Here is a 12362-nt window from a genome sequence, read left to right as displayed (position 1 = left end):
CCACCAGCATCCCGAAGAACTCCTCCAGCAGCAATTCTGCCATTGCTAAGGCAGGAGCCATCAGTATTCAACTTAGCAAACCCTTCTCTAGGCTTACTCCAGCCAACTAGCAGGATCTCTTTATCCGGGGAGGGGCGAACAAGGGAATCTCTTTCAAAGCTTTTAGTAATAACAAAGAGCTTCTTCGAGAAGAAAAACAGTAAATCAGGAATAAGGACAGCCTTACCCGCAAATAATTCTTCATTCCTCCACTTCCAGATTTGGTGACAAGTAATAGCAAAGAGGATGGCACCGTGCTCCATGTTGGCCAGCAAGTTCCCCTTGGCTCCTTGAGAGAACCAGTCCCTTTCAGAAAAGGCCATGAAGGAAGGGAGGATGTGATGAGGGAGGATCCCTTCCCAGATCTTCTTACTATTTGGGCAATCCCTCAAGGTATGGCACAAGGTTTCCACATTGCCTCTGCATCTACTACAGGCACTAGACTCAGTCAAGTGCCTTCTGTGCCTATCCGCATTCGTAAGGAGCCTGTCTTTGATACCCAGCCAAAGGAAGCTCCTGATACGGTAAGGGATCTTGAGGGACCATATGGACTTCCAAATCTCCAAGGGAGGATCAGCCCTATTAGGGGTAAAAGCTTCATAGGCTGATTTACAAGAATAAGTACCATTATTCATCAAGGCCCAGCAATGTCTATCCTTATCCTCCTCTTGATTGCTAATCTTCACTCCTCTAATGTTAAGAAGGGTCTCCAGAATAAAGAAAGAGTCGAACTTTGACCAGATCCAGTCTCCCCCCGAGTCCACCACATCAGCAATTTTCCAGGAAAGGAGATCAGCCGACAGAGGGGCATTACACACATCAATCAGCGGTTTATCACCAATCCAGGTGTCATACCAGAAGCTAATAGATCTACCATTACCCACCTCCAGGCCAATCCCCGTACAGAATTCAGCAAACACGGCACTGAGCCCTTTCTAGAGGAAGGAACAGCTAACAACCCTCTCCTTCGGGCCACCAAAGATTCTATCTTTCCGATACTTCCCGCACAAGAGACGGACCCAAAGGGAGGAGGGGCATTGCCACATTCTCCAAAGAAGTTTCATTAACAGGACTTTATATTTTCCTTTGCCTGCCTAATACCAAGACCCCCCCTGTTTTTAGGCTGGCAAGCTTCCTTCCACGGGACCAGGTGAACCTTTCTCCCATCTCCAGACTCACCCCACAGGAAACGCCGATTTATCTTATCCAGGTCACTAAGGACAGGCTCAGGAAGCTTACAGGCCTGCATGATGTGGTTCGGAGCAGCGCAGTTAACTGACTGGATCAAGGTAAGGCGACCTGCAAGGGAAAGAGAATTAGCTTTCCAGCTAGCACACAAACCATTAGTTTTGTCCAAAATATCCTTGAAAGAGGCTTTGGAAACCCTGTCACTGTGAAGAGGAACCCCAAGATACTTCCCCAAAGAGTTCGTCAGAGGTATGCCAGAGAGCTCACTCAGTCTTCTGCACAAGCTATTGTCCATATTTTTGGAACAAAGCATACGGGACTTTTGGATGTTAACCTTCTGGCCAGAAGCCTCGCAAAAACAATCAAGGATATCCATAACTGTTTTAATTTGCTCCTCATTACCCTCAACGAAAAGCATGACGTCATCAGCAAAGAGTAAATGGGTAATAGGGGGGCAATGTCTATTGATAGAAACAGGGTGGAGAGTCCCTTTGCACACCGCCTCTTGGATCAGGTGAGACAGTCTTTCCATGGCAATAACAAAGAGGAAGGGACTCATAGGATCTCCTTGACGAATTCCTCTGGAGGGAGAAAACTCATCCGACATGTCCCCATTGATCATGACTTGGAAAACAGGAGAGGAGATACACTTCTCAATCAAAATCCTCCAGTTCTCCGGGATGCCAGCTTTGGCTAAACTATCTAGAAGAAAGCTCCAGTTCAATCTATCATAGGCTTTCTCCAGATCCAGTTTGAGGGCCACAATCCCTTTCTTACCTTTCTTAATCTTCATAGAATGGACAACCTCCTGGGCAATAACAACGTTATCCATCAATTGTCTACCAGGAACAAAGCTCCCTTGGTTCTGGCTAATTATATCCGCTATTAATATATAGTATAGATTATTATTATTATTATTATCATTATTATTATTGTTGTTGTTGTTATTATCATCATCAAGAAATTAAGTTTAAATTCTCACCATTCTTGAAGAAAATGTCATTATTATAGTTTATCAATGGAAATCGCACATAAATAAATCTTAATGCCTTAATGCATATTACATGCTCAAACTTGGCACATTTTGCCTATTGGCACCCTGAACTTTTAAAATAACCTATCACACACGTATAGTTGGCTTTAAAAACCTATCACACACTTATAGTTGATTTTAAAAACATATCACACACCTATAGTTGATTTTAAAAACCTATTACATATATTTATAGTTGGCTCATTCGGACCTCTTGCACGCAAAATTGTTGATCAGTCATCTTTGACAGATGAGGTGGCATACAACACGAACTCACGCACTTTTTTTTTATAGCACGCACATGCCACTTCATCTGTCAAAGATGACATATCGACGATTTTGTGTGTAGATGGTCTGAATGAGCTAACTATGGGTGTGTGATAGGTTTTAAAGCCAACTATAGATGTGTGATCGATTTTTAAAGCCAACTACATGTGTGTGATAGGTTATTTTAAAAGTTCAGGGTGCCAATAGGCAAAAGTTGCTAAGTTTAAGAGTGTAAATATGCATTAAGCCAATCTGAATCTCTTAATGAAGTAAGAACAAAATTATAAGAATATATTATTTGAAGTAAGAACAAAATTATAAGATTAAGAACAAAACTAATACATAATCAAAATTAAAGGTCGAGAATATCTTTAATTTTCGGCTTACAATGAACTTTATTTTAATTATAAATCAGTTTTGTCATTATTATCATTCTAAGTTTTTTTTTCTTATTTTTAGTCGTGGATTCTATATTATTATTATTATCAAGAAATTAAGTTTTTTTGTTCAATTCTTTAGACGGAGAGATTATAAGTGTCCAATACACTTGATAAGATGTTTATTCTTGTAGCAATTTGGATTATGTAGATATAGATTCAAAATGAAGGCAAATAAAAATAAGTTTTTATGCTCAAAATCCTAAAATGTACATTAATTATAAGATATTGAGACAGTTGTTTTTGCAACACTGACTTTTATAGTTATTAATCATTATATTGTGGTTTGTACAAAATTGTTAGTACTTCACGAGTTTTTTATTAGTCATCTTTATTTAAGAAATTTCCCTGATGAACCAATGTATCAAGTTGGTATTTTTTGAATGAGAACAAAAAGATCTTCCTACGTTAGTAAATTAGTGGTTTAGTAGTTATGTTTTATAACAAGTTTATGTGAACCATAAATTATAATAAGTTAAATTTTAACATCTTCATATATTCACTTCTACCTTCAGTTCTTAAAATTTGTTAATTGTAATTTTTATTTATTTCAAATGAAAATTATTTAATTGGATCGTCATATCTCTTTCATTTATTGTGTCTTGATATAACTTTTTAAGTGGGTGATATTGATGTGTGATACATATATATATCATATACAGTCTCATACTACTTTTAGAATCAAATTATAATCTTTCATTTTAATTTTTTATTTATGGATTTGATACTTCTTCCAATAAAAATCACAATTGTTGTTTATTTTATATTGGTTTTATAGAACTGCGGCTGTAATCATTGCATTCGTGCTCATTTGATGTACCGTTAATTTAAACATATTGACATTATGAAAAATAAATTCATGGTAGTATTCGTTTATATGAATAAACGTGATGCGTGTTATAAATTTTTTAAATTTAAAATATGAGTTTTATTATTGTTTTATTGTTATAAATATATTTATTTTATTACATGTTTATTTTTTGATAAGGTACCAAGAGAAGTACTGGTGGGCCTTGATAAGGAAAGACATTTCGCGGAAATATATTGACATCATAAAGGACATGTATGAGGGAGCATGCACGAGTGTACGTACTAGTGTTGGGAAGACTGAAGAGTTCCCTATTACGATTGGAGTGCATCAAGGTTCCGCACTAAGCCCATTTCTTTTTGCCATCGTTATGGATGAACTAACAAGTTCACTTCAGGATGGTATACCATGGTGCATGTTGTTTGCAGATGATATTGTGTTGGTTGATGAGACGAAATAAGGAGTGGAGAGGAAGTTGGAACTATGGAGACAAACTCTAGAATCTAGAGGCTTTAAGTTGAGCCGAAGTAAGACAAAATATTTGGAGTGTAAGTTTAGCGGCCATAGGAGTAGGGAGGCAGGGACAATCACCCTAGATGGGAGAGTTGTTCAGGACTCAGATTGCTTCCGGTATTTAGGATCTATTATCCAAACAGATGGAGAAGTAGATGGAGATGTTGCTCATAGGATTAAATCTGGTTGGTCGAAGTGGAAGAGTGCAACGGGTTTCCTTTGTGACCCCGACATGCCTAATAGATTGAAGGGAAAATTCTACCGCACGGCAATCAGACCAGCATTGTTATATGGTACGGAGTGTCGGGCAGTGAAATACTGTCACATCCATAAGATATCGGTGGCGGAGATGCGTATGTTGAGATGGATGTGTGGTCATACGAGAACGGATCGGGTGAGTAATGAAATAATTAGGACAAAAGTAGGGGTTACATCTATTGAGAATAAAATGAGAGAAAACCGACTAAGGTGGTTTGGCCATGTGAGACGTAGAGCGTTTGATGCGCCGATTAGGAGGACCGAAGAGTGGCAAAGAGATGTAATGGTGAGGGGTAGGGGAAGACCTAAGCAAACTTGGACGAGGGTGATCGAGAGTGATATGAGTTTACTGGGAATTGAGGAAAATATGGTAGTGGATAGGACGGAGTGGAGGGAGCGAATTTGTGTCGCTGACACGACTTGATTTCACGGTTTTATATGATGGTTCATGTTAGCCAACCCCGAATCATTTCGGGACTAAGGCTTTGATGTTGTTGTTGTTGTTTATTTTTTGACATGTACTTTTTAATTTTTATAAAATAATGTTAAAAAATAATAACATTTTTTTATAATAATCCGGACAATATTATTAAAAAATAATAATAATAAAATAATTAGAACATACTAATACATAACTACTTATCAAAATAGTTAACTATGTTATATGATCTCTGCATCGCGCGGGTCTTCGACTAGTTAGTTATATGAGAGTTCAATAACCGAGTTACTCATCTTTTACTCAAAAAAATTAATAAAATTTGTATAATATTTATTTTGTTTATATTTCATCAAATTTTGTAAGTTTTTTATTTATTTATTTGTATTTATTCTTAATGGGTATGATGTGGGTATCCACGAATAAAATCGGACCAGAATGAGATTCAAAGAGTATAATATGTTTATTTTTTGATAAGGTACCAAGAGAAGTACTTTGGTGGGCCTTGATAAGGAAAGGCATTTCGCGGAAATATATTGACATCATAAAGGACATGTATGAGGGAGCATGCACGAGTGTACGTACTAGTGTTGGGAAGACTGAAGAGTTCCCTATTACGATTGGAGTGCATCAAGGTTCCGCACTAAGCCCATTTCTTTTTGCCATCATTATGGATGAACTAACAAGTTCACTTCAGGATGGTATACCATGGTGCATGTTGTTTGCAGATGATATTGTGTTGGTTGATGAGACGAAATAAGGAGTGGAGAGGAAGTTGGAACTATGGAGACAAACTCTAGAATCTAGAGGCTTTAAGTTGAGCCGAAGTAAGACAGAATATTTGGAGTGTAAGTTTAGCGGCCATAGGAGTAGGGAGGCAGGGATAATCACCCTAGATGGGAGAGTTGTTCAGGCCTCAGATTGCTTCCGGTATTTAGGATCTATTATCCAAACAGATGGAGAAGTAGATGGAGATGTTGCTCATAGGATTAAATCTGGTTGGTCGAAGTGGAAGAGTGCAACGGGTTTCCTTTGTGACCCCGACATGCCTAATAGATTGAAGGGAAAATTCTACCGCACGGCAATCAGACCAGCATTGTTATATGGTACGGAGTGTTGGGCAGTGAAACACTGTCACATCCATAAGATGTCGGTGGCGGAGATGCGTATGTTGAGATGGATGTGTGGTCATACGAGAAAGGATCGGGTGAGTAATGAAATAATTAGGACAAAAGTAGGGGTTACATATATTGAGAATAAAATGAGAGAAAACCGACTAAGGTGGTTCGGCCATGTGAGACGTAGAGCGCTTGATGCGCCGGTTAGGAGGACCGAAGAGTGGCAAAGAGATGTAGTGGTGAGGGGTAGGGGAAGACCTAAGCAAACTTGGAGGAGGGTGATCGAGAGTGGTATGAGTTTACTGGGAATTGAGGAAAATATGGTAGTGGATAGGACGGAGTGGAGGGAGCGAATTTGTGTCGCTGACACGACTTAATTTCACGGTTTTATATGATGGTTCATGTTAGCCAACCCCGAATCATTTCGGGACTAAGGCTTTGATGTTGTTGTTGTTGTTTATTTTTTAACATGTACTTTTTAATTTTTATAAAATAATGTTAAAAAATAATAACATTTTTTTATAATAATCCGGACAATATTATTAAAAAATAATAATAATAAAATAATTAGAACATACTAATACATAACTACTTATCAAAATAGTTAACTATGTTATATGATCTCTGCATCGCGCGGGTCTTCAACTAGTTAGTTATATGAGAGTTCAATAACCGAGTTACTCATCTTTTACTCAAAAAAATTAATAAAATTTGTATAATATTTATTTTGTTTATATTTCATCAAATTTTGTAAGTTTTTTTATTTATTTGTATTTATTCTTAATGGGTATGATGTGGGTATCCACAAATTAAATCGGACCAGAATGAGATTCAAAGAGTATAACATTGCCCGCAGATTCTCACTCCATTATCAACCCTATTCAACCTAACCTTCTTATTGAAATAACCGGAAAGGGAACTTTATTCTTAACATTATTTAGTGCGGTGAGCATAGACCGAACAAACAAATTTAGTGCGATGAGTAGGGAAGGCTCCAGGGGGAGGCCGCATAGGCGTCCGCCTAGGGCCTCCCAGTTAGGAGAGCCTCTGATAAAAAAAAAATTAATTTTTTTCTTTATAAAATTTAAAATTAATTTTAATTATAATACAATAATACAAATTGTCTCATTTTTTTGTTAGTCATCGTCTCTTAACAACAATAACATAACAATAGTCTTCAAAATTTATTTTACAACTTTTCTCTTAATATTAATAGGGATGTGTTACAAATTATGCTATATGGTTATTGAGGAAAACAAATTCAGCACCCACTTACAAAATAGTATAATTTTAAATCCAAGATTTACGAGACACTACTATTTCAATGTCATTAGTGGATGATCAGTTTTTTCGGTAACAGAAAACCCTTATTGGGTGGTCAGCATGCTAGAGGTTGCTGCGCAGCTAGAACATAAAATTGCACATTAAACAAAAAATCATCTTTCATTAACGGGCTTGAAATTGGATTGTTTTGTACACAAGGGTTGAATCAGTTTCACCTAACAACTAAAGTGATAAATTTGTACATAATCCAACAATAATATATCAATTAATTATTTCGTTCTTTGCAAATTGCCAAAAAATTTGATCTTCAATTGGTTTTTTTTTGCTGAGTCAAAAATTAATTATATTCCCTATATATAAGATTTAAATTTGTAAAAAAATAGAGTATGAGAGGTGACAAGTAGGGGTGCACTCGAGTCGAATCGAGACCGAACAGGGTCCGGCTCGAGCTCGAAGCTCACCGAGTCTGAAATTTTGAAGCTCGGCTCAAGCTCGATATAGGTTTGGCTCGAGCTCGAAGCTCGTCGAGCGGCTCGTTTTGAGTTTTTTTTTAAACAGTTTTGAATATACTTAGTTATACTTCATTGATATTTTATTATCTAAAATCAGTCTTCTAATTAACGAATACCAAATTTAAAATCCAAAAAACAAATATAACATTTAAATGTCTTTTTTTTAGCCTAATACAAATTGAATGTCTTTATATTTTTTTTAGGATCAATTAAGATAATGTTTTTTTATTATTATTTGTTACATTATAAATTAAATATCAATATATATATATAGTAATTAAAAAAATCAATCGAACCCGCTCACGAGCTTTCGAGCCGAACCTAAGGAAGCTCGGCTTGGCTCATGAATGTCTCGAGCCGATCCCGAACTCGAACCGAGCTCTGTCGAGCTTTGACCGAGCCGAGCTCGAACAGTATGCGAACCACCCTGGCTCGTAGTGACAAGGGCCAGAGCCGGCTCTGAGCATAGGTCAGGAGTGTGACCGTCTATAGTCTCAGCTAAAAGGGGCCCAAATTGTTTTTTACTGTATATATAATACACATTCATGTCTAGAAAATGACCAAATAATATGATATTTTAGGTCTAAAATAGACCCAAATTTCTATTTTAAACTTTTAAATATAATATTTTTTTTTATTAAAAGCTTCTTATCTCTTTATTCACCTAGGACCTATAAAAATGTTAGGAACCGCTCTACCTAGAGCCTCTAAAATACTGGAATCCGCCCTGGCGATGAGCATACACTGAATATACAACCTTGAGGCTCACCATTAACTACAAGACACAAGCTCTCAACTATCAATGAGAAAGCATCAAATTCTCAGTGTATGGTTATACTCAAGGAATTTGCTTTCTCATAAACATAAAGCATCAAAATCTTTAAGTGCATAGATGACGTGGAGATGCTTAATTCTTCTCTATCTTTTTTGTGAATTTAAACTTTACAGTTATTGAAAATTGATACAGTAGGAAAAAGGTAAATTTCATTTTGTATAGCTGAAGTTTAAATTCATTTGGCTAATTTGTGCATAAAAACTCTTTAGTTGAAATGTCTTTCGTGTCATGTCAACATTTCAGTTGAGTTTCTGTATATAAATTGACCAGAATGACTTTCCTAAATCAACTCAGAAATTAAATGGTTTTATCGAAAGAAAATAAAGTTTATCAAACAAATCTCAAATGTCTTAAAAAAAAAACATAATTACACAATTTGTATTACTCTTATTGAAGAACATGTAAATATTATTCGTTTTGTCCATTTTATTAAAACACACATACATTTTGGGAATCTCACCTTATTACTAACATAGCCTAATCATTTTCTCTCTAGTTTCAATCAATTCGTGTCCTATCACCATATTTTAAGGCCGCTCCTTGCTGAGACGTGGTCGTTCCGGTTAACTTCTTGACATATTTGAAGATCTTGAAGACAAAAGGCATAACAAAAGTACAAACATGTATGACTATAATGAGTACACACATCAGAGGAACCAAATATATGACAATGATTCCAATGACAGCAAGGAAAATATCATCCCAAGCCCATTCATTCTGCTGAAACAAGTTGTTCTCCGCAGCTAACCAATAAGCTCTTGTTGTGCTTATAACTACTGCTTGCATAGCAATCACTAAGACGAAACTCGAAAACATGTTTCTAAATGGAATTCCACTAAGCATCAGCATCATTATTGTAAGAGACAACATCAAAGATAGTGTGTTAAAGAACCAGAAATCAAGACTTATGATAGGGAATAAAACAATTTCAAGTGTAGAATTTGAATCAGAATTAGGTGCTGGAGCAGCAGCAGCAGCAGTAATTGTGGTATCTATCTTTTGCTGCTGCTCGGAACCCGATTTATGTGTGAAGTCCGGCGGGTTTATTCCCGCTTGGAAAGCCATGGAGGCTGTTACTGATGCTGCTACAAGGATATTGCCTCGCGCATTTTCTAATCTGTTGCTGACGTTGTTGATGTATTTTTTCCACCATTTATTGCAGTTTTTAGTACAAAATAAGCATCCTCTAGGACTGGACGATGATGTTGATGCTGATGCTGATAATGGTAGTGGATTCTTGGAGTTAACAAAGATGTTGTTCTTCGCAAACCTAGCTTGAAGGAGCAGATTCTTTATCTCCAACGCTTTTGAATCTATCAGAGAATGCTCGACAACGTCCAATGCCGTAAATCCATTCTTGTTCGAGGCATTTGTATCTATGTTAGTGATTTCTGAAAGCAAGTATTTTGTTACCTGCCCCAAAACAAGCTAGTGAAATTAGTATAGGTATACAAGAAAACATCACCTAACCGAAGATGCCGTCGGTGATGAATAATGTTCCGTCCGTGTTAAATACACCGTCGGCATTCGACAGATTCAAACGTGTCAGTAATAACTGTCAACTATTTGAACTAAAAGTTAAAATTGATAATTAAGATTCAATCAGAGATTTTATATTAATCTCACAATCTCACACTCAGATACCCCAAACTCATCTCACCACGTGTTTTAAATTTTACAAATTAATGAGATTGTGAGGACTCAAACTGTCATAGAACTATTTGAACTAAAAGTTCAAACACATAGTTGAGATTCAATCATAAATTTTATATTAATCTTACAACTCCACACTCAGATACCCCAGACTCATCTCACCATGTGTTTTAAATTTCACAAATTAATGAGATTGTCGGGGCTCAAACTGTCATAGAACTATTTGAACTAAAAGTTAAGATTCAATCATAAATTTTATATTAATCTCACAACCCCACACCCAGATACCCCACACTCATCTCACTATGTGTTTTAAATTCCACAAATTAATGAGGTTGGCAGTATTCAAAACTTCCAAGATTTGGTTAAAGAGGCTCTCCAACCATTTAAACTAAAAGTTCAGGCTGATAAGTAAAATCCAATTACAGATGTAAAATACAAAACTTTACCGGTTTAACATTGTGGCTATTGAATTTCAATTTTTTAACCGTATGTCCGTTGAATTTCACATTTTTTTAACACATGTGGTCACTCAACGTCTCAAAACAAGCGCCGACGGTCTGAAAATAAAAAAAAATCGAAGAGTTAATAATATTTTAAGGAACTTTAATTCTTGAAAATTTTGGTTTTGAGGCCATTGTTTGGTTAGGAGAGAGAAAGTGAATTTTTAGAAAGAGAGAGCGAAAAAAAAGATGATTTTGAAAAATAAAAAATGTGATTTCATGGTAAATGTTAATTCTTGGATATTTTCATTTTGAGGTTGTTAATGGTCATTTTGAAGACTTGGTAAAAGTTGAGTGACCACCGGTGTTAAAAAATATAGAATTTAGTGACAATACCGTTCAGTGGCCATAATATTAAAATGGGTAAAATTCAATAGTCATGGGTGTAATTTACCAATTATAGCAAAGTTTGTAGAAAGTCTCGAATAATAAAAAGTTATGGATAATTACAAAAATAATTCATATGGGTTGGTTGATTTGCAAACTACCAATTATATGTATAGAAGGTGAAATGGAAGGGGTTTGGATTATAGCAATGTAGATTGTGTAGAAAGTGTCGAATAATAAAAATGTAACACCGTGATTCAATATCATGTAGATATCGTGTGCTTTGGGTTAAATACAACATCTTGGGTAGCACGGCTTTAAAATGTGTCTACATATATTGGATTCTCATCTTCCTAATAGCCTCAGTCCCTCTCTCTCCTTTTTTCATGTGGGATTTAGTTCATTTTTGCGCATATCGTCATCCTTAGGGCCGCTCCTTGCTCAGGCCTTCTATCCGACGCCACCCACTCCAGACGGAGTGGTTACCGACCCACCAACTTCTCTCTAGTTCGTCCCCAAACCACACATCTTAGGTGGAGAGTCGGCTATGATATATACCAATATAACACCCTCATCCAATATCGTATAGATATTTTCTGCTCTGGCCCAAATCTAATACATTGGGCCTCACAGTTTTAAAACGCGCCTACACGTATTGGATTCTCATCTTATTAGTAATGCTCTGATTTTGTAGGGTAATTTTTTTTTAATTAATAAACACTATTGTTAAGGAATTTTAGATCTATCATTCCAACCCGATATTAAGAAGATAACCTTCGGGGGCGTTGGTCTGATTTCTCGCAGGCACCATTTGGCAGCGTGGTTGGAGATATGAATAGTCACTTCCTAGTAGCTCGAAATGGTTTTTTTTTAAATATGGACCATTGGATTCTCTTATTGTCGAAAGCTAGGTAAATTATACCAATAGTCATTGAAGTTTGAGATAACTTTTAAAAAGGTCACTAAATTTTATTTTGTTTCAATAAATTCACTGAACTTTGATTTTTATACCAATGCAGTCATTCTAACTAATTCAGGTAGAAAAATATATTGAAATAGTGACGTGACAACTAAGTTGAAAAGAATTCTTTTATATATAACATTACAGTAACGTGACAACTACGTGTATGCTACATGACAGCTAAAAATAT

The 12362-nt window shown here is 36.1% G+C and overlaps 1 protein-coding gene across 1 annotated transcript; it reads right to left on the bottom strand.

Annotated features, from left to right (window-relative positions):
• Positions 1 to 9108: 9108 nt before the first annotated feature.
• LOC136222522 (uncharacterized) lies at positions 9109 to 10255 on the bottom strand. The gene is made up of 2 exons (XM_066010297.1): positions 10247 to 10255; positions 9109 to 10141 (listed from the first exon to the last, which is right to left on the bottom strand). The coding sequence occupies exons 1-2, from the start codon at positions 10253 to 10255 to the stop codon at positions 9227 to 9229; spliced, it is 924 nt and encodes a 307-aa protein (XP_065866369.1). The 3' UTR covers positions 9109 to 9226.
• Between the last annotated feature and the right edge of the window lie 2107 nt (positions 10256 to 12362).

This window comes from Euphorbia lathyris, chromosome 3, assembly GCF_963576675.1.
Source record: "Euphorbia lathyris chromosome 3, ddEupLath1.1, whole genome shotgun sequence".
In the NCBI taxonomy this organism is placed as follows: Eukaryota; Viridiplantae; Streptophyta; class Magnoliopsida; order Malpighiales; family Euphorbiaceae; genus Euphorbia; species Euphorbia lathyris.
This window is presented reverse-complemented; position numbering and strand designations above follow the sequence as displayed.